General features: G+C 43.2%; 2 protein-coding genes across 3 annotated transcripts in view; one reads left to right on the top strand and one right to left on the bottom strand.

The window, feature by feature from the left end:
• ACSL5 (acyl-CoA synthetase long chain family member 5) overlaps window positions 1-6,550 on the bottom strand; it is a 31,878-nt gene extending 25,328 nt beyond the window's left edge. Inside the window, exons 1-2 of one of the 2 annotated variants that reach the window (XM_014594665.3) lie at window positions 6,410-6,550; window positions 2,336-2,424 (exon numbers count right to left, since the gene is read on the bottom strand). The gene's annotated coding sequence lies outside the window, so the exon portion shown is untranslated. The remainder of the gene's footprint in view (window positions 1-2,335; window positions 2,425-6,409) is intronic. The other variant, XM_019485974.2, reaches the window with a different exon arrangement.
• A 12,067-nt stretch (window positions 6,551-18,617) lies between these two features.
• The window catches only part of LOC102572749 (guanylate cyclase 2G), a 48,380-nt gene continuing 43,325 nt past the window's right edge, over window positions 18,618-23,672 (top strand). Inside the window, exon 1 of the mRNA XM_059730348.1 lies at window positions 18,618-18,920. Coding sequence (XP_059586331.1) covers window positions 18,618-18,920 — 303 coding nt within the window. The remainder of the gene's footprint in view (window positions 18,921-23,672) is intronic.

Here is a 23,672-nt window from a genome sequence, read left to right on the forward strand (position 1 = left end):
GAGTGCAAAGGCTTAGCTTTTATCAGTAGTATTATTACAGTTGTACCAGTTACAACAGCAATTACAGCAGTGCATGCTCCTTTGCAACTTAACCTTGGAAGCACTTAAAGTGAAGTAAAGAGAGTTGTACTCTAGATCTGGAAGCTTGAGTTAGACACTAGCAGGGTGTAATTGGCTCTTTACAGTATAGCTTGTGTTACTGACTTGTGACTATCCCACTGGTAGATACCGAATAAGCGATGCAGGTCATACAATACCACATAAGCTACCAAAGGGAATCTCTTCACCTTGAATTAGAAGGGGTCAGAAATAAGCATCTATGCACTTTTAATAACTTTTTAAAAAAGCAGCGAGAAACTTGTTAACAGTTTCCCTCACCCAATAATCTCTTGGGCAACTTAAGCCTTCGTAGAATACCTCAAACAGGAATATCATATGAACAGAGACTATGGTTTTACAGTTTACCTTGGATTGGCCATCATGTAGCAACACATTTGTTCCCAGTATGAAGGCCAGTAATGCTGTTGCCTAGTATCAGGGTAGGTTAATTCTTAATAAGACAGCTACCTGTTACGCAAGTTACTTTTCTCCATCTTACTACCACTTAAGTGGTAGAGACTTTCTATCATGAGATGCAGATTTGGGCCAATTAGGTTTCTAGTATCTAGGTGGTCATGGAAGTGTACCACTAAGGAGCTTGGCAGAATGAATACAAGGCTAAGGCTGAGGGAGCCATAGCAAGTAGGAGAACAGTCATTTTGCTCACGGTCTGTTTCCTGGCTGTAAAATTACTAAGGACATTTCCACACGTGCTCCAACATGCCCCAGAGCATGTGTATAGGCACCCTGCTACAAGATCAGTTGCTCTTCCCTCAAAAGACTAGAAGTGCTCACACTGCAGCAGTTAATAGAGAAGGGAAGCAATTCCTCAGGCAAGGGAAGCTTAGGACATTATATTGATGTGAACTGCAATATTAGCCTAATTAAAGTAAGAGATTTAAAACACTTGGTTATTTCCTTCCAGGCCCTTTCCAAGAGTTTTATTAATAAATAAATAAATAAATAAATAAATAAAATAAATAAATAAATAGTGCCATCTTTAAAATATTCAGAAGTCTGTGAACCTACTCCCATAAGAGGCTTAAGTTACTCATCACAGATCTTTGTACTTCTGCTTAGACTCTTTGCAGAGTAGTTGTCCTTTGAATATCATCACCAAGAGTGCTGTAAGCAGCTAGGGGTAGGGGAGATCAATGCCACCCTGGTCTTAGGAAGGGTGTGAATGCCACCATTTTTTTTTCTTTTATTCAGAATTTTAGTGTCTAGCTTTGAGTAGTCAAGGTAGCTCTTGTTGTACAAAAAAAGGGTGCTAGAGGAAGTCAAAGATGTCTTGCTTCTTTGGAGGGTTAGACTTCAGAGTGCTAGAGCAGTGGAGAGGGCTACAATTCAGATATCTTAAAGATAAGTAAAGCAAAGTACCAAGAAGCTCAGTGTTTGAGGCTATGTAAAGTGAAACAGCTTCAGGATGAGAAATTAAGTTACCTGACTTTGAACCCTATACATCAGTAGGAAGCTAGATTGCATTTCTTTGACTTTTTTTTACTATGGAAGTTTACTAGTATGAAAATTCAGGTAGTAACTCATATCAGTTAAAACAGGTTTAGCATGTTTTTAGGTACCTGGAGTTCTTAAAGAGCATGTGCACAAGTCCATATTTACTGAGCTTGCCAACATTATATGATTGCCTGCAACATATAGTAGTATATTGCTAAACATGGTAGTATCTTGGTCAGTCTTACTTTAGACAAGAATAGCAAAGGTTGGAGCATTACAGTTACTGATTTTTTTGTTTGTTTTAAGAAGTCTTCAAGTAACAGATATGTGGGAGTTGTAAGAAGTTTTGTGAATTAACATAAGACTTAAGGGAGTAATAGAGTACCTCATTTATAGATATGGAAGGAGTCTGTGAACATAATAGCTATTAGACTTACAAGGCTTTGTTACAACAAGCTGTTTTGTTTAATTTTTTCCAATATGCTAGGATTTAATCTTACAAACATAAAGCTTAAGAACTCAGGTTTAACAGCATAGGATAGCTAGGCTGCTTTATTATACATCTGTGATTTTTTGGGGAGAGGGGGGAAAGAAATACCCTCAGAGCTAATTATATACACACACACACAGCTGCTATAAGTGACAATAACCAATCACATTCTCACTAACAGAGAAAGCAAAACATTGCTCATAAAAAAAGTTAAGACCTAGACCCAACTCCCATTAAAAAACCCACATAATGATCTTATTGAACAAAACCACTTACCACAAAACAACTCACCCTAAGAATACAGTTAGCTGTCTGGCCCAAGTTTAAATAATAATCAATCAGAAAAGTATTCTGGGAAAGGATCTCATAAAAGGTTGAACCTGGAAGGGAGGAGTTTAATAGCCATTAAGTAATTGCAGGAGTGTTTCCTAGGGAGGAGACTGATTTTACACAGTTCAGAAGAAACAAGTGATTAATTCACTGATTTTTTTTTTTTTTTAAAGCTTTGGGTATTTACTAGTTAAAATTTTATTTATTTATTTTTCTCCTTTAGTACTATTTTTCATTGACAACATCTGTTATACATTTTTGAGCCTTAATCTTCTGTGTTTAAAGCTTGTTCTCCTTATCACGCATTATCAATACAACCAAATGATAGCCTGGTAGGGAAAAGAAAACTACTTCTATTGAAGCATTCTTAGCTTAGTGTTACACTGGAAAGCAGTAGCCCTGAGCATTATCTTCCTCTCTTTCCCACCTATGCTGCTGAGACTCCAGGGAGAGCTTCTTATAGCTAATTTGGAGACTTGTGTCCTTGGTGTGCTTAAAAGGAGCACCCCAATGGGACTTCGCTACTGCATTTCTGGGTCTGGCCCATATGAACAAGAACAGATATGCTGGGTGTGGTTGGGAGCATTTCTCCCTGAACGTGGCATGGCAATATCCTCAGGAATTATGAGCATGTACTCTAATTACCAGTACAGGTGGAAGCCTGTGTTCCTTCTTGTTATAGCAGTCTGTACTTGCTCTGTGCTGGCTGTTCCTCTGTGATCACCATTTCCTGGGAGAAAACCCATTTCCCCCAGGCTCTTTAACCGAATTATTAATAGCTTGTCCCTACATTCTGCACTTTTGAACCTTTGATAGTCCTTTGATCTGGCACAGCACAGTAACAGTGTCACTCAAGGGTGGGTGGAGGTGACCCAAGTGCTGCTTTTGCAGGTGGGGCACAGTAATAGTTGCTGTCATCAGCAGGATGGCAGGCAGCGTTGCCTTGGGCATTGCAGCTGCCCTGCTACTCCTGTGGGAAGACATCCTCTTCCTGGGGGACAACTTCTGGGTCTTCAAAGTGAAGAGTTGGGCCCTGTTGTCTTCCCAGTGTTATACCTACCCTTTATGTTATGGATGCCCATTTGCTTACTGCAGCCACAAGGTGTTAGGCAGGGGCAATTATTTCAGGCAGAGAGCCATTCACTGAGTTTTGGCAAGCCATCGAGGGCTGCATGACAGGAGGCCAGGGGCAAGTAAATATCAATTTTTAATTTTTTTAGGGGCCCTGCGGGCCAGCCTGGCAGGCCGCATCTGGCCCACAGGCCACATTTTGCCCACCCCTGTGTTAGAGCAGTGGATTCACAAGAGAAAATATTATACCCCAGTATAGAAATCCTTGTGTTTTGCTGCCTACTCAGCCATGCTCTTAATAAAATGATCAAGTCTCATAATGCTTCAGTCACACATCCACATAAGGCGGTGGACAGATCTCGTTTTGAAGTGCTTCCAATTTTGTTCAAGTGAGCTGTACAAATGTACATGTCATTTGAAGCACTCCAAAATCGTATCCGTTGGAATGTGGCACTATTTTAAAACACTTCACTGCTCCTTGTGCCCGTGTGCCATATGACAGGGATGGCTAGGTCCTCCTGTATCCCATAGTGCTTCCCCCCAATCACCTGCACACATACATGGAGAGGGAGCGGAGCAGAGTGGAGTCCCCGTCTTGTAGCCGCAGTCAAGTAGGTCTCCACTGCAAGCTGCGCCTATCCCTCCCCCTCCAAATACTGGGAGTGGTGATGCCAGCAGGTCCCAAAGGCCTGGGGCTCCTGGCTCTTGGGGGCATTCCTAGGGCAGTGCTGTAGACCCCATATTCTCACCGTCCCACTGCAATACCCCACCGCTGGAGCCAGGGCCTGGATTCTCACTCTCTGCTTGGCCAGTCCTTGTGTATCCCTTCGGGTCCATTGTGGGCAGGGGAAGGGGAAGAGGGTAGTCTCTAGTCTTCTGGTTCTGGCCAGGGGAGGTAACACTTGGGGAGAGCGGAGGCAAGCAGCAGAACAGTCTGCTTTGCTCCCCTTGCCCTTTGGGGTGAGAGGGGAGGAGGGCTGGAAGCTGCAGGGCCCCTGTAGCACTCCCTGGATGGAGAGCATACTGCTGCAGGCAGCCATAGAGATTTTGAAGTGCTTTGGCCAGGGAGGGTGGGACAGGGCTGAAGGTATGTCTGGTGGCTCATAATGCTAGCTTTCGAAACGGCATCAGTCCTGTTATGCTTGGAAATGTTTCAGATGTGATATCTCTCTGCCCTAAGAAGTGGCCTGTGCATTGCAGGGTTGTGTGTTTTCTGACATCCGCCTGCTAGATAAGTGATTCTCACCCAGGGTGATGCCAGATCTTTAAAAGGTGCTGAGCAATGTGAGAAGATAAGCAGATAAACTAAGCTGCATTGAGGCTTGTTTCAGCCTGAACGGTCTCCACCCCTATTAAGGAGATTGGACAGACACCTGGCTGGGGTAATCTGACCCCGGCGCTCTTTCCTGCCCAGGGCAGGGGGTTGGACTCGATGATCTAGGTCCCCTCCAACCCTAATAACTATGATTCTTGTTAGCAAAAGGAGGTAGGCCCTGTAACATATGAACTAGGTTTGGAAAGCAGGTGCTGCTCCACACACACAAGTTATGGGTCCAAAGAGGTTGAGAACCACTGTTCTAGCTTACAAACCAAAAAAATACATTGGGCCACTTTCAAGCATCCCTCAAAATAACTAAGTAATAAATAAAAGCAGCACAATCCCTATTGTCTGAACTTGAAAAATCTGTGTAAGAGAGCAAAGTGGGTCAGAGACACAAACCTCGGCCTTTCACACCTTCAATAGGGTGAATAAAATACATACCTGTGTCCTTTACAGCTGCACGCCAGCCTTTAAAATCAGCAACATGCAGTGTGTGCATTAGGAGAGCAGCTGCGTAATGAACTGTCATCACCAGAAGGGAGGGGTTTACGCGAGGAAGGAAGCATGACTAGGACAAATTTTTATGCAAAGAAACTTAAGGACACAGAGCTCTAGAAATTCAAGCAGTGGGTTAAGGGTTGCTGCATTATCTACTTAACAAAAGCAAATAAGCCAGCAGGAAGTGCTTGCTCAGTCTGTAGTTCTCTGTCAAAGTTGTTGGCACATGAAGGTTTGTACCTGACTTGGGGCTTATTTTCACAGTGACTACGTTTTCATGGTGATACACATGTGGAACTGGCTGAGGCCCAATACTACTGGAAACCAGGAGTCCTTCACAAATTTGAACTCCCAATTTGGTGAAAAGCTACTTATTGCTGATATAAAATCTTTCCTTGCATATTTTCATTTTTAAGCCAAATTGGGTATTCTCTTTCTGCAATACCAGTGCCTACATGGACAGAAACAGAACTGCTTTGTTTCACTCTTGATTCCAAATAATTTCATTCCTTTAAGATGGCAAGGTGAATGAGGCCATGGGCTAGACTTGTTTGGAAGATGAATGTTTTCTTTCCAATTTACCTCTGACCTACTTGTTGATTTGGGGTAAACTAATAACGTTGGGGCTATGACTTTGTTTCTGTGTATATTTGTAATAGAAATCCTAGTGTGAGAGATCAGGGAATTGTAACAAATGCTGCTGTTTTTTCTTAAATGATTTAGCCAGATCTATTTATCTATCGCTGCACTGAAAAATCTCGCAGTTCTGAACGCTTATGCATCACAGGAAGAGCAACAGGGGTTGGTTTATAAGCAGGTTGAGTTGAAGCTGAATCTGAATGGGAGCACATTATGCACTTCAGACTAGATATAAGAATCAAACAGCTAAGAGAACGGCTTTCACACAGATGGGAATCAGGCTTCTTGTTCAAGCAGGCAGTGCAGGGGTAGCTCATTTTATAGCTCTCCCTCAAGCTTAGTCTTAACTAAGGACATAAACTTAACATAAGTGTAAGTACATGATCAGTGGCCGAGCTATTGCTTTTAATGACATATACTGCAAGCTACTGAAATACTTCCCTACAGGAATGGCGAGCTAATTATTCCAAATCCCTATGTTCCAAAGAGGAAATCACAAAGCTTACCTTACTTCCCACTAGAAGGCGACGGTCTGTGGGTCAGTGTTTATATCCTTTTGGCTTCCTGTGCAGCTCGTAGTGAACGTTCAAGGCTTGTTTTCACAGGCAGTGCATGTGACAGGACTGCTGCTTAGACCATCAGCTGCGCTGTTTTAATAAACCGGGCTGCAATGCACGGAGGTAACCTTTGCGCCTACATTGCAACAGGCTCAAAGGTAAAAAAAAATATACCTAATCAATATGAAGAGTAACTTTGACTGGCTAGAAATGTCAATGCAGCAAAAGCTTAAACGTCGGGTGCTTACGCAATGGCTGTACAAAGGAAAAGCACTCCTTATAAAGTTAATGCCAGCCCAGAGAAAGCTGCACGCTTGGTGTTTCATTAGGGCTCTCCTTTGTCTTGAGGGCTTGGGATATTTTATCAGGAAGACTTCATTGAGACTGGGTCCTCTTATATCACATTTGTAATGGGCAGCCAGATTATAATAGCTTCTTCGTTGCAATGAAGTGAGGGAGAGGCATAAGCATGGTGGGCATATATTGCTCTGAACTTTGCAGAGGGGCAGGCCTCCTCTGGAGCGGAGCCTGTGCGTTACTATTATCAGGGGGGCAATGTCAATCCTCCCTGGCCTCCCTCCTTCATCCCCTCCAGTCGGGATTCTGGGGAAGTGGAGGAGGCCTGGCTGCAGTGAGAAGCTTAGGACCAGCAGCTCCATGGATAATTTTATCCAGGTGCGTGGGGGGACCACTTTTGTCACTGGCTTATAGTGTAAAGGATGGATGGTCACTAGCCTGGGGCACAGGAGACTTGGATTCAATTTTTGCCAGGATCCCTGTGTTGACCCTGAGTGAGTCACTCTGTCTCTGCCTGGCGCTCGGGGAACAGCGTGACCCATATCCTGAAGTTCTTACTCAGGCACAGCTTCCTTTTGATCACTGATTTCAGCCCTGACTTGGCAATAGCAATGTTGTATGAGATAGTAAACCTTAGTGCTAGAGTAGTTTCAATGGGTCGAGGGTACTGGGTAGAGGGTAATGGAGATCTTGTTGACTCAGGCCTGATTTCAAGACTGCTGCTGAAATCAGAGTTGTCACCCTATAATGGTTTCTAAACCAAATCAATTAGTGAATATTAATCCTTTTTTCACTTAGGGTCTTGGATAGCATTTCCTAAAGCACCCATACAGATATGATAGTGGCTGCTCCTCATTTATATGTGGCGATGCAAGAGGCAAATTTATGTAGTCTACACTGTTATGTGGTATTCAACGGGTGCACACAGTTCTGAATTGTCCAGATGTGCTGCGGTTAGAAGTGGAAGAGCTCCTCAACTTCAGAGGAGTTATAGTGATCTGGCAAACTATTTGGAGTCTGAAGTTATCTTACACGCTCCCCCCTATACCTCACTTCCATGTAATGGAAAAAGCAATAGCAGGAGGACATCAGATAAAACAAGTTGCCTATCCAATGCATACACATGCTCTTTACCTTAGAAATTGCATTTCCTTCTACACCCTGTTCAACTCTGGCATGTAAATGACTGCCCTTCTGTACATCTATTAAAGCCCAAATCAATACAAACCACTTTACTTTATCACCACCTTACACTTACTCACACTTGTCTTATGGCAAACATACACCATTGATTAGTTTTCTATTGAACAAGGCCATGATGGCCTAAGTAATTTGGAACTGTACATTTCTCATCTCTTAATCATATAGGTTATGTCCTTACCTATTTAACTGTTTAGCTGAATTATTAACAGATTTTTTTTCAGTTCCCAGTTTGCAAACAGGATGAAAAAAACCTGCCTGCAAACAACGGAAGATGCTTGTGCTTTTATTCTACAATGCAGAGTCTTTTGTGTGCACTATAACATATACCTCATTGTATCAGAGTGTGCCTTAGCTGGTGGTTGTGTCCTCCGAACAAGCACGCAACTCTTATGCGTGCAATATGTGACAGAAGATAGGCTAAACTCTTTTAATATGTCTAATCCCTATTTTCAAAACTGACTCAAGTGCTTTGGAGGTGAGCTGGCTGGAAATCTGTTTATGAAACGAGCCTTGGAACGTGCTGATGCCTCCAACCCAAAATGTTTTGAAAGAGCACCTATTTCAACAAACTCCTGAGAAACCGCAGGATGCGTCCAGACACACGCGTGTGCGGTTTGCGGCAACCGAAAACTGTTTGGGGCACTGCAAGCCACACGTGGCACACATGCAACTGTTTGCTGTGCTGCAAATTTGCAGCATGGTGTCAAAAATCGACGCTGAGAACTCCCAGTATAAAAAGAACCCCAAACCTTCTGAAAAAATACAAGCATGGGCTGGAGCAACTGGAGGCTAGGTCCTCCAAGAAGGCACTTTGGCTGCCAGGCAATGCATCTCCACTGCTTTAGGTGTCCCCCAGCTCCTCCAATACCCCAGGAGCTGGGGAGAGCAGGGTATCAAGTTTCCCTGAAGTGGGGCATTTTGCTGTGCACACATGCAGGGGTGTGTACAGTGGCAAAAAGCAGCGATACAAATCTGTGCTGCTATTTGTGCTGTAGCAAATGTATGCGGATATGCCCATAGAGAGAAACCTGCATGATTTCATGCCACCTTACCTGGATTCTGCGGTGTAAGCAGTCTTGAAATTAGTGACCTAATTGAGGCTTGAGAACCTGGAAAGCCTGGGAGCCCTGGCATTTGGGTCGTGATTACCAGGCAGTCCAGTTATGCCAGCTGCCTGGGGCTAGAACCTCAAGTTCTCCAGGCTAGTTTTAATAATTGGCCCAGCAATTAAGCAGCCCAGAAACTAAACTATGCCCGTAACAGGACAGAAGTTGGGTGCACACAGATTGATTTAAAAATGGCAGAACCCAGTCTTAGATTTGCTCTCCTGCACCAAAGGGCGAACGTGTGTTGTGTTCACTTCCGATTGAAACTATACTGCTTACAGAAAACCGCGTAATTTAAATTGATTCCTCCTTGAGCTTTTTGAATGACTGCACCTAGCCCTTGGGACTGCATTTTGTGAGCTGAACTTTAAATTTGCAAGCGTCTAGCTTCTGTCCTACGATTAGAAAGGTAAAAGCCACTTAATACTCATTTTATCTGAATGCACGTTGCTTATACTTTCAAAACAGAAAGTTATGAAGTAAAAGAGAAGCAGCAATAAACCTGAATCAAATGATTGATCAATTAGAGATGATATGTCATCAGTAAACCTTTCAATAAATATATCTTTGTGTTTTTTGAGAGGAATCTGTGGAGATCATGATATTTTAAAAAAATGTTTCTTCTTCAGTATTAATAGGGCTTTTTGCCATCTTCTTTTAACACGTGCCCAAAGAAATGAGAGCATTGTCGAAGAAACTGCATGTCAGGATCAAAATAAATGCATCTTCCATGGTTTTTTTTCCAACTCTGGTATTGAATACATTGGATATGTATTTACTATGAATATGAGTTATGAAAGAATTCGTAAAAATGGAGTGCCATCACATGCTGATCCAAAGCCACCTTGTGAAGCTGAGCTCAATTTAGAAAAACTCTATGGACCTCTAACATTATAATTAGAGCATATATGGCTGAAGCTTGATCAAGTAATGTATAAGAAGGTACATTGCTTTAGCTTTTTCTTTAGTAGTCTTATGAAATCTCTGCAAATACAAGTGGCTATTAAATGATTAAAAAACTCTGTGTTGACTTAAGTGATAACGCTGCCTTTAATCATGATATAATACCAGTATTTCATAATTGTCATACCACCACTACAACAAATCCATCTCATAAAAAAGAAACACGTGTAATTAAATTGCCCACGTCAATTAGACTTTACACATTTGAATGTTTACAGGTGCCTTGTGTGCACAAGTCCACCTTCTTAGCTGCGTTGATACGATCTGGTTGATGACTAGCAATGCTGTCGTATAAAATTGGAGCTTCTCCTGTTGAATTGACCCTTTGTGTCCCCATGCTAATGTTGAGAATCTTTCCATTGTCCTCGTAAGGCGGCCTCTTGAGGTCTTCTACTTAGAGGATCAATAAACCAGGCTACGTGGCTTCAAACGAACAAGATGCAAAAGCTTCTTAAGGTGTCACTAGAGTTAAATGAAGACTGCATGGCTGGGAACTGGCAGTAGTAGTGAATCATCAGGCAGGAGCTGAAATGTCTCTGATATACTCCTCATCAGTAAAATTCTGGTCTTAATTCTACCAGTGTATCTGAAAAATAACTCCTTTGACTTTAATCAGAAAATAGAAAACATTACTCTGGACTTTGAGTGACATAAATGATATCAGCATTTGTCTCCAAAAGACTAGATTTTCTGCCGAGTAAAAATATATTTTTTCTGGTCTTGAATCACTGATAAGAAGAGAAAGGGATTGTGATAGTCTTTGCTTAATCTTCATCAAACAGAACTCATCCGTATCACAAAGCCAGCGAGTATAACACTAGCCGAGAGACAGCCAAGTGGCCATCAAGAACATGCTTGCCAGACTCAGTGAAAATGAAATTCTTCTATCCATTGCTTTGTATCCCATTAGGAACAGCAGAAGAGCTGAAATTAGACTGGTGACATCTGAAAGCAGGCAGGCCAAGCTGCTGCCGGGAGCAATGGGTTCAGGTCCAATCTGCAGCAGTTGGGGAAGATTGCACCAAGTTGCAAATGAGGATACGTTATGCCAACATGGGAAGTCTGTGCTTAGGCTTTGAAGGTACACAATCTTTGATTTCTTTTCTTTTCTTTTTTTTTTGTTGAGTGCTAACATGTGGCTTGACTGTGTTGCCTTGATTCCTCTTAAACTTACTCATCCACCATCATCAGGGAAGGTGTTATGTGCTGAAAGCTTCCACAGTGAGGTGAAAACCCCTGGCATGCCCAGGAGGGATAGGTGTAACCAGGTGTGAAAGGGATCTTGGTCATTGACCACACACACTGAATATTAAAGTAGAAGCAAGTCTCTTCCACGTGTAGACTTTGAGACCATCTGCTGATGATAAAAGGCCAGTGTTCAAAGGGAGCAATATCCATGTGTGCAATATTTAGACGAGGAAGGTTTAAAGACCATCTGGAGTGTTTCAAAATGTTTTCATATCACTGTAAATTTTGTGATAGTCACTTCTGTCCAAGTATCTTGCAGCAAGCTCATTATAATAGAGATGTCGACATCCCTACATTAGCTTAGCCTAAGTAAAACAAATCTAGCTTTGAATTTTAGATCCAAATCTGGATCCAAAGACCTGGGTTGTTCAGATCTGGGAATTTTGTTTAGGCCACTTAATATTTAAGAATAGATCTCCCTTCTCTTTTAAACAGCTGCAAACTGGGAATAATGCCACTGGTACCCGTGAAGGTACAGCATCAAAAAACGATGAGAAGGAAGTTTTGTCAATACTGCCAAACTTTATATTCACTTAAATTATCTCCTTCTACTGAATTTGGCAGAGTCTGAAAGCTCCAGAGCACTTAAAGGTGCCACAAACATTATCTTTATTCTGTCCTTGAGCCAAGCTCTTGACAGTAAATCCACTGGCGTTTTGCCTGAGTGAATTTAAGAAGTTCAGGATTTGACCTAACAAAAGGTGCAAGGGCTTAGTACTTGCTGGGATTTACTTCAATAACTTTATTCACAGCTGCTGATTTAAAAAAAGCTTTGGAGCAGATCCTATACCCTTAGTAAATGATGTCTGGGCTGAAACAGTGAGGATTGCTTTCAAAAGCTTATGAGATTACTGTCACAGGATCATGCAATGAGAACTTGATTTCTTAACTTAATATTAGGTTTTACTATAAACACTATAGCACCAGAAATAAAAATTCCCCTGTTTTCAAAGGTACTAGGAAGCAACAAATCCCACCGAAGTTGCTCTTCTTATAGTGCCTAAATGTGGATTTAGAAGCTGAATATGTAGGCAGGTGGGTTTCATAAAGTTATTGAATTAATACTCATGAATTATTCAGGCTTTGTTCTCATGAAGTAATAACAAAGGAAGAGAGCAGCTAAGTACAGTTTGCTAGAGGTGAAATAACCAGACTTCTCATAAAGGAACACTTTTGTTGGATCAAAATATCTGTATTTAACAATGCTAAGCACATGCTGCAGCCCAAGAAAATATTGCAAAAAGAAAAAGCCTGATTTCCAGTTTATGGGACTGGTGCTCCCTAACGCTGATGACCCGTACCCTATATTGCATGCTTATTAGGAGCTGACTTTCGAAACTGTTTGAAATGACATGGTTCCCATAGAACTTGTTATTCCTGTTGCTTCTCATGACCTGCTACCTCCTACTACAACACTGTTTAAATAAGCATGCCGCAATTATTTAGAGAGTATAAACTTAATGCAGCCTTTATTCATGCTATCAACCAGGTGATCAAACTGGCTGACAGTAGGGATCTTTCAATGCACATTTCAATCGAAAGTGCATTTCTGTTCTACTCTTTTTATAATGAGAAGTGCATATGTCAGGTCCGCATTACTGCCCACACATGGTCAGTCATGTTTGGTGTTGTGCACCTTCCATTTGTCTGATTAATGAACATATTTAAGTACATCATTCCTACCTATCTTTTGAGTTATGTTCTGGTTGTACAGTGCTACATGCTTTTCTATCAGCTATCCAGGTTGTACCGATTCTGGCCATCCCAGGCTATTCTTGACCGGATTTCACATGGTCTGATACACACTGGTGTTTTCCACAGACCTTGCAGATTTTAGCTCTTACTGATCTTGACCTGTCTTATGGCCTGAAGTTATAAGCAATTTTTCTCTGCCTGATTAATAGAGTGAACATGCATGTTATTGCTGAATTTATGTGCAATATGATCATCTGCATGCATGCAGCTGTTGCCAGAAAAGATCACTCTCAAAGAGCTTACAGTATCTCCAAGGTCTCCAATTCCACTGGAACTCATCAGCTTGATTTTCCAATGACCTGCTTACTACCAGGTGAAGTAGAGGTGTTGGACCACCACACAATTTAGGGGTAAGTTAATTGATTTTATTACACTTTGCTGATGGAATGAGTTTGCCTCTATTATTATTAATACGTTTTATGAGTTAGTGGAGGTTGGAGTTGCGAAGAATAGCTAAAAAGAATTGCCATGAGACTACCAGTGCTTATGTGCGTACTGAACTTTAACTGCATGAGTGGTTTCAGGGAAATCAAAGGGATTACCAATGTGCTTGAAGTTAAGCATATGCATAAGTGGTGAAGCCCTGCATTTCCAGGAAAATGATTTTGTTCTGATGAGCAGGGATTTTTGGGGGGGAGGAAATCAGGTTGCTTTGAATAGAAAGAAAATAAGAAAATATAAGAAAACGTATCACATTTGCTGAGAAACCTGGGGGTATCCTTAGGGTATTGTATCTTGTAGTTTTAACTGGAAATTGTCTTTTTATATTTTACTGATTGTTTGGGGTAAAGCTCATCTTTGCTAATACACATAACTCATGGAGTTGTGCAACACTAGGGCCAATGATCACAGTAATAGAGGCTGTAGACATAGTTAAAAAAAAAACAAAACTTAAAGGGATTAATGAGGCACTAAAACCTGTCCTGACTATTTCCTCAAAAGTCTTAAGGTCAGTTCCAGAACAGATATCTCTATGTAAATATAAGTTGCTGTATAAAAGCCAAAGACAATTTCATTATGTGTGAGTATATCTGATTCCCTGCATTACCCAAGGGTATTCTGTTTCCTGACAAAGGTCACTTGTGCATTAAAACAGGGTATAATGCAACTCCAGTGTAGCAAAATAAAAATCAAGTCCCAGGTCTGTGACTAAGGTCTAATGACTGATGCAGTGCTGTGCAGAAATTGTAAAATAAACCTGAATAAGGAGAAATAAGCAGAATTTAAGGCTAGGTACAGACATTTGAGGAGATTAGATCATGTTAAAAACAGCCACATGATCTAACTTAGTTGTCCCAGGTGCGGATCTTATGCCTAGTTTGACCTAACTAAGGATCTAAGTGAAAACTGTACAAAAGTTCAGGAAGACTAGATCAGTCTGAAAATGGCCAACCTGATCTAGGTTAAATATACCCCCAGGTTAGGCTAATTTAGGGTACGTACAGGTTAGGGATAGGTTAGATCTAACTTACCATATTTACTCAAATAGAAGATGACCCTGATTATAAGACAACACCCCCCACCCCGCCCCCAGTAATTAGATTCTGTATATGGAAAATGTATAAATGCATTATAATTTTCCAGGTATAGAATCTAATTATTGGAAGTATAGTTTAAATTTGTCCCCCTCCCAGTGCTACAGCAGAGAAAATATATCTGAGGAGTCAGTTAGCCCTTAGCTTTCTGCTTTCTCCCAACTTTTCCCCCTGGCAGCCCCTTCTTCCTTACTGTCAGGCCCTGCTTTCCCTGAGCACATGGAAATGAGGAGCAAATTTGAAAACAATAACCTTGAAATTAAACACGGCTGTAGCAATTTGCATATAATACCCATGCATTTTGTTCATCCAGAATTGATGCATGTTACCTTTTTGGAAACTGCAGCAAGTTTTAGCACAGATACTACATAAACACACTTTTGAACAGTGCTTTGGCTGTACTACTTATATGCAGTCCAAACTATGCATGATATTAGTCCAATTTTAATATATGTGCTACCGAAGTCTCGTGATTTGCTACATAGTTCATTGGGCTGGGCCCCGCCAGAATCAGCAGCATTTCAAGCCACAGTGACCTCAAAGCGCAGGACTGCTCAGTGTGCACCCAGATGGACAACCCCATCCCTCCACGGACCAGCCAGCCCCCACCCTGAGCCCATCCTGCAACGTGCTCCCAGTGATGGGAGCTGATGGAAGTTAGTCGGGGTAGGGAGTGGAGCAGGAGGGTAGGTTCAATTTGGGGGCTGTTCATCTAGAAGTGTGTGTGGGGTGGGGGGTGGTTGTGGACTAAAAAATAACCCCTGGGGAGAGACCTTGGGAACCCCCCTGATCCTCCCAGGCCCCATCAACCCCCCTATCCCTCCAAGCCCCGCATTAACCCTGCTTGCCATACTGATCCCCCCGCAATCCCTCCCACAGACTCCACTTTCTCCTTCAAACCTGATGACCACCCCAGCCTCCAGACTCTGTTAGCCTCTGATCCCGTCTATGGACCCCCCCCCCTCCCCCACTGCCTCCTGCTATCCTAATTTATCTTAGATTGAGTAGTCATTTTTAACTTGATCTAACCTCCCCAAGAGTGCAGAAGATACAATACACATCAGAATTATAGAATCATAGAAAGTTAGGGGTGGAAGGGACCTCAGGAGGTCACATCTAGTTCAACTCCCTGCTCAAAGCAACACCGTGCCCAGCTAGATCATCCCAGCCAGGGCTTTGTCAATCTGGGCCTTAAAAACCTCCAAGGATGGACATTTCCCAACCTCTCTAGGTAACCCATTCCAGTGCTTCACCGCCTTCCTAGTGAGAAAGTTTTTCCTAATATCCAACCTAAACTTCCCTTGCTGCAACTTCAGCCCATTGCTCCTTGTTCTGTCATCTGCCACCACTGAGAACAGCCCAGCTCCATCCTCTTTGTGACCCCCTTCAGGGAGTTGAAGGCTGCTAGTCAATCCCCCCTCAGTCTTCTCTTCTGCAGAGTAAATAAGACCAGTTTCCCCTGTTTTTCTCAGAAGTCATGTGCCCCAGCCTCCTAACCATTTTTGTTACCTTCTGATGGACTCTCTCCAATTTGTCCATATCCTTTCTATAGTTTGCCTATCCTTTCTATTCACTGCTGAAGCAAAACAACACAGTTCTCCAGATGTGAAAATTCACCAGTGCAGAATAGAGGGAAATAATCACTTCCCTCAATCTGCTGGCAACACTCCTACCAACGCAGCCCAGGATGCTGCTAGCCTTCTTGGTAACAAGGGCACACTGTTGACTCGTATTCAGCTTACTGTCCACTGTAACCCCCAGGGCCTTTTCTGCTGAGCTGCTGCTTAGCTGATCGGTGCCCAGCCTGTACCGGTGCATGGGATCATTCTGTCCTCAGTGCAGGACTTTGCACTTGTCCTCGTTGAACCTCATGAGATTTCTTTCGGTCCAGTCCTCCAATTTGCCTAGGTCTCTTTGAATCCTAGCTCTCCCCTATCCTAGCATATCTACTACACCCCCAGCTTGGTGTCATGGCAAACTTGTTGAGGGTGCAGCCCATCTCATGTTCTAGATCATTAATTTAGATATTGAACAAAACAGGCCCCAGGACTGACCCCTGGGGCACTCTACTTGATAGCAACTGCCAACTAGACATCGAACCATTGAGCCAGCTTTCTGTCCACCTTACAGTCCATTCATCCAACCCCTACTTCCTTAGCTGGCCTGCAAGGATGTGGGAAACTGTATCAAAAACCTTGCTAAAGTCAAGGTAGATCATGTCCGTTGTGTTCCCTGCATCCACAGAGCCAGTTACCTCATCATAGAAGGCAATCAGGTTGGTCATGCCTGACTTGCCCTTGGTAAATCCATGCTAACTGTTCCCAATCACCTTCTTCTCCTCCAAGTGCTTAGAAATGGATTCCTTGAGGACCTGCTCCATGGTTTTTCCAGGGACTGATGTAAGGCTGACTGGTCTGTAGTTCCCTGGATCCTCCTTTTTCCATGTCTTAAAGATGGGCACTATATTTGCCCTTTTCCAGTCATCTGGGACCTCTCCCAACCGCCATGAGTTTTCAAAGATAATGGCCAGCGGCTCTGCAATCGCATCAGCCAACTCTCTCAGCACTCTGCTTGTATGGAAGCAAGAAAGCAATTCGTTCAGTCCAGATATTTAGTGACCTTTGAGCACTTGTGAGCTCACTTAAAAGTTTCACAGCCAAACACCAGAGATTGGTCTGAGTAGAAAGCTTGGTGGTGAGATAATAGTTTTGTATCTTTTCCTAATAATGGCACAGTGCCCTCTAACATCAGGTGAGAGGGGAGAGAGTAACGCCTATGGGTTCACTTGGAAAATCCTTCTGCCCCCAGATACAAGCACACCTGTTCACTGGTGGAGCAGTTAGAGAGGCCTGAACTCCCCAACCGCTTGAGCTTTTTTGGAGACTGAACACCAGCCTCCACAGCAATCAACTAGATGCCAATCCTCCATTGGGCATAGAATGAGTGTCCCCATCAAGCTGTTCCCTTGCTAGTATGATGGTTGCTCCAATTGCAAAGGTGTCTCACCTGTGTCAGCACGTCCAACTTTTGTGCTGTAGATAAAACGCCTCGCAGCATCACAGGCAGACAAGGGTCTTCGGGGGAATCTGAGCTCTTTTATTAGACCATCCAGGAAGAGCACACACCAACTGCAGAGGTTTCCTCAGCCTGATGAAGGGTTTTCAAACCTGAAAGCTTGCTAAGAAATTTTTTTCCCCAACTATTTAAGTTGCTCTAATAAAAGATTTCAAATTCACCCAAAGAACCTTGTCTGCCTATGTCCTTAGAGCAACACGGCTACAACCTACACTCTCAGCATCATGCACATTCATTCCTTAGGGCTGCTGGAAATATTCTGAGCATGTTGAAATTTTGTTCCCCCAAACCCCAATGGGAGTTGGAGAAGAGGGTAAAAATGTGAGAGAACTGTTTTCCTATTCCCCCTGCTCCCCCACTCCCCAACCAATTCATTTCATTTCTAAACTGTGTTTATTACTTCTAGAGTGCCCAAAGATGTGCTAGATATATTAAAACTCATGGACTATACAAGGTCTCTGTCCCAAAGAAGGTAACATCTATCCGTAACAAAGGAAGGGGAAGGAGGAAGACAGTAACAGTGAGCAGCGAGGCACGCACACTCCTTGCTTTTAGAATTACTAACTTCCTCCTTTCCTACTTACAGATAGGATTATGCTCTATTAGACATGCACATTTGTTTCCCAGGTCTGTCAGAGCCTGGTAAGATATACAGGAGACAAAAAAGCTGCGTAATATTTGAACAGACCTGTCTTGTAGCACTAAAATCAAAAGTAAGGATGCTAACAAAAGGGTTAAACTGGGAAATGCTCTGGAGAATGAGGTTCACTTAATTAACTTGGTTTAATTAAAATTACGCCACCAGCAAAGAAGCTGGTAATAATATAAAGAGCAATGAAAGGAAGAGCGAAATCACTGAAGTGCGAATAGTAGTACAGGTGAAGGGGCAGCATGGATCTCAGGCTAGCTCCTTATTATGTACTCAGGCACAGGCTGAATTTTGCCCCTCTCTGCAGTTCTGCGGTGGTAACACTTATGGCTGCAGTTTTTGCCCATGCTATAGTTAGTGGGCTGGACAAAACCTATAAGATAACTGTGGCATTTCAGGCCCCTTGCAATGCCTCGCATGCCTTGAGTGCTCAAAAGCTGAGTTCAGCTATTCAGATTGCCATCAGTACCGTTAATTCAGACCCATCTTACTTAGGTAACTTCACCTTGGATTTTGTCTACGCTGATTGTGGCTGTGATGCCAAGAAGTCCCTTAATGCTTTCATTGACCAGGTCCAGAAGGAGAACGTGTCAGCCCTGTTTGGACCCGTTTGCTCGGAAGCAGCTGAGGTAGAGTATGACTTTCTCTTTCCTGGTTCTGCTTCTCTGGATTATATTATAAAGGGGTATAATTCAAAAACTTGCCTTACCATTTTCGAAATGTCTGGGGTTCTGGCTCTTCATAGAACCCATGTGCGATTTCAGTGCTCGGGCTTGAAGTAACAGCTTCCCTTTTTCTTTGGGAAGTGGCTACTGTGCACTGAAATCTCCTCAACTTTGCAACTTTTACCCTTTACTTTTGATTTGCTGCAGCACACTGTTCAAGGCTGATTTGCTTTTCCAGGCTTTTCTGAAGGAGGCATTGATCAGAGGACATAGCTGTTAGTTCTGATGGACTCGGGAGGTTTTATTAGAGATATCAGTCCATTTTTAACATCCTAAGTAGTTTTGCTCCATATGTGACCTTTGAAGTGGAGTGTACCCATCAAAAGAAACAATAAAACTAAAATGTTACCTTTGAAAAGGAAACAAAAAAAGAAGCTTATCTCTCTAAATTTGCATTAAAAAAACCAGTTGAAAAATGGCGCCTATCTCACACCAGTAGCATTACCCCCATTTTACAGATGTAAAAACCGAGTCAAAGGGCACTCAAGTGACTTGTTTAAGCTTAGCAAGAATATGAATGGCAGAACTTAAGCAGCTGCTTTGTGCGGTGCATTCTGGGAGTGACACACACCAAAATATAGCCTCCCGTGTGCATCTATGCTCCTCTCTCGTTGTCTGCGACACGTGTTTCTGTTGTTGCCATCCCCGTTAATGATAGTGCCCTGTGCTTGTGTGCACTGTCTGCTGTTGGGGAGTACCAACATTGTCCTGTAAAAGTGGTAGAAATGGGTCTGGGGGTCAGGACAGTCGAGGTCTTGGAACGTAGCCCTATTTGTTCCATTGTAAAGTGGGTCCCTTTACGTGAATTCAAGTGACGCTCCGTTTTCCAGGAACGCAAGTACAGCATAAAGCAAAGGAAAGCTGTAGCTGCCCTTTTGCAGTGAGGGATGAGCACGAGTGCACAGAGAACAGCCAACAGGAGGAAGGAGGAGGAAGGAGATGGAAGTAGCGTTGTAAAGCTAGGGTGTGTAGGGAAGGAAGCGGGGGCGAGTACGGGGCTTGGAGTAGTGACTGAACAATCAAGTTCCCTAGCAGGAACAGGATGCTTGGCACTGCTTCATCATTCACACAGATTCACAGATTCAAGTAAGCTTCGGGCTGGAAGGGACTTTGCAAGATCATCGGGTCCAGCCCCCCTGGTCTGGGCAGGAAAGACATTTTCTTACCAATGAAATCCACTATTAGGGGAAAAAAAGCTTCTCTCTCTCTCTTATCACCTGTATCTTCCTATCCCCACATTTCTCAGGCATGCGGCGTGCGGTGTACACTGCACACAATATACAAATTCCTCTGAACTTTTAAATAGATTGTTTCTGCCTGCGTGTATGCAGCCGTCCTACTGGCTGGCCATGCATGCTCATGTTTAGGAAATGGGTTGCTTGGGAATGTTTAAGGAAGAGCAAACCCCTGGAAAACGGTACAGACTATTCTTAGAACATGAAATCTGTGTTTATCACTAGTACCCATGCTTGAAACCTCATACTGGTGGCCTGATCAGTGTGCTCTGATCAGCACGACCTTGCAAAGAGCTGGAGGTTCCAGTTCTGAATGGCCAAGAAATACCGCCAGCCCATAGGCTGAAATACATTGATGAAAAACATCCACCAGTTCATTTTTTAGTAACCAGAAAAAAATCCAATGGATTTGTGATCTGTTCATGGCTGGTCTGCAAGGACCACTGGTTTTTAACCTTTTTAGATTCAAGACACCCCTTGTTAGACTCAAGGCTGCCCTCAGAAAATGCCAGCTCTTAGCTTTTCCTCCGTTTTTGACTGTAGAAGAATAAAAGAGCAAGTCTTCGGTTGCAAAGAACTTGGAAAGACCACAACAGGTCAGAAAGTTTTTGACGTTGTTGATTCCTTTTGGTTTTATCTTGTGAATCGTGGAGGTGTTTGCACACCTGACCATGCTAATATTGCATGGCATCAGAAGCATCTGAGGGCAGCCCAGGGTTTGGACTCACTCGGCCATGGCACCCTGGTTGAGAATCGCTTGCATAGACTAAAGCAGGCTAAACCTCATTCGTACACGATTCCATGCAGCTGGACACCACGCACCCTGACCATGTTCACTTTGCACACTGTACTTGTCATCCTCACCCCTTTGTGGCAGTGTACCTCAGGGACAGGCTCCTGGCAGGTCTGAGGATTCAGGCTAAGGCAGCATCTTTTCAGCTACTTTCCTAGGTAATAAGATTACAGGCTCATGGGCATTTTCATCCCAGGCATGGACTGCAAATAGGGATGGGACTTCCTTATACCAAATCACTGCTACTTGCAGTCACTTTTAGCTGATCATCATTCCTTCCTGCCTACAGTCGTCTGTAGAGCCCTAACTCAGATCAGGGACCCTACTGCACTAAGTGCCATGACAGTCAGTGCCAGTCTCCAAAGAGTTTAAAGTTTAAATAGACATAAAAATGGTGACGGAGGAACTAAAATCACAGCAAAGATTTCTTTCAGAGCCCACAACAAAGCTGGGAATAAAACCCAAGTCTCCTAAGTCCTCATCAGTGCCTGAACCACGAGATGGTGCTTTTTGTCATTCTTCATCTGTCTTTATTTATTTTATTTTTTTATTTTTCTGATTTGGTTCCCGCGATACTCTTCATCACTGCTTGCTAACGTCCAGCTTTATTTCACCTCTTGTGTTTCCCTTATCTATTAGATTTGCATTGTTTGTTTAAAGGCAAACAATGAAGTCTGCCAGCCTAGATTCATTTTCCCAACGTGTATAATTCATGGCTCTATTTGCCTCTAGATATTCTGGTTTGTTTGGGTATTTTCCCCCTCCTCTCCTCATCATTTTTGTTTCTTTAGTTCTCTAGGCTGATTCATTTAACTTAGTAGTGGTGTCATTGCCAGGATCTCCCTTCTTCCTTTTGTCGAAGGCTGAGACATGAGTTGCTTTTCTCAAGCCTTACAGCGTCTCCACTGCTCTTCTGAAGGAAATGCCAGTGTAAACTCATTTCCTGTCCCTTTATCACCTGGAAAGCCAACTCATTCAAACAGGTTGGTTTCTGTATGTTCACATTACCTGGTATTCCTTTCCCTCTACGGCCCCCAACACAGATTTTTCAACCAAGAATACACCTCTCATAAGACACAGCGCCCCACACATCGCTTGTCTGCAGTCACTCACCACTTTCAGTAGACTCTGGAGCAGCGTCTCTAGTCCCCCTCAACCCTGCTGTTAGTTTTGCTGTTAGTTTTGCCACTCCGTGTCTGCTTACTCCCACACTTTATATGCTGAAAACTACACCCTCTCATCAGAACGAGTTACATGTTCTCCTCAGCTATTTTACCTGCCCACACACAGTTTAAAGCAAGAAAACACAGCCCTAACAAGACACCAACCCGTTCTTTGCTGTGGGTCGCTCACTGCCCTGAATATAGTGTGCATGTGGCGTTAAGTTTGCAACCTAATTTTCCTTAGCTCTGGGAGGATAAAGTAGGTTGCAGCTAAGCTCCTACTGCCCTGTTATGCCTCTGACTGCATAGAGTTACAGGAAGTTTTTTTGTTTGTTTGTTTTAATTCACTCCGTTAAAATGACCCATTATCAGAGAATTAATTCGCAGTTTCTACCTTGGATCTTAGGTGGCATAGTTGTGGTCCTCCCCTGCATAGCTGAATTTCACTCTGGGCTTCTTATCCAGATGCAACTGCAGTGAGTCTCTACATGGCCAGGGGGGTTGTGGAGGTGTGAGGGATTTCACTTGCCCAATCGTTGGATGCATGTGCCCATGCCAGTTGCTCAACAATGAGGAGCTAAGGAATGCTGCTTGAGGAGTCAGTCCTGCTGTTTACAAGGAGGTTTCATTCATGGATAGTTCTCCCTGTTACACTTCCAGAGGCAGAGATGAGAGCAGCAAAACCTGTAGGAAAACTCGTGCTGGCAGCTAGAGCCACCTAAAACAAAAGCTTCCAACTCTTCCAGCCTCACGGGCTGGTTGAGCGGTATGCATTTGGTCCATGAGCTGGGTGAATGGCATGGGGCCAATGCTGTGCGAAGAAGCCTGGTATTGTGAGTGCTTGATTGACACCTTGGGAACAAGCTGTGGGTCCAGGCTTGTTCTCAGATGCTGCTGCGGCTCCATTGCTGCAGTTCTCACCCAGGCTGCTGTGGAAAGGTCCCGCATCCCAGCCAGGGTCAGAGCAGAGTCTGTGGGCTGGATCTCACCCGTAGGCCACATGTTGGCGCCCCGACCTAAAATGTTCCCTAGAAAAGGTGTTGTCCCCCAGTATTACAGAAGGAGTTGCCAATGGCAGAGGTGATGTGAACAATAGAAAATCCTATAGGGATGATTGTGAGAATTGGGAATCTTCAATGTGCAGTATTATATATTGTCAAGAAAAGGGAATTTTATTTTTGACTTTTCACTCATTTGTAAATGTCCTGAACTGATCCTGCGCTGGTTTCCTACATAAACCATCCAAGCACGGCACGTGATTTATGCAGCTAACACAGGGTGTATGGAATTGACTTAGTACGGCTCTTGTATTGGTTGCTAAATTGGGTTTAGCCTATTGGTTTGACTGTGAAATGAGATTAGAATTTAATTCAAATAGCTTCTGAACCTGGAGATGTCTGAAATCCAAGCCAGGATCAAAATCTGAATTTAGAAAGTTCTTCCTATCTTTATAGTGGGCTAAGCC

This window comes from Alligator mississippiensis, chromosome 6 (assembly GCF_030867095.1).
Source record: "Alligator mississippiensis isolate rAllMis1 chromosome 6, rAllMis1, whole genome shotgun sequence".
NCBI classification, from domain to species: domain Eukaryota; kingdom Metazoa; phylum Chordata; order Crocodylia; family Alligatoridae; genus Alligator; species Alligator mississippiensis.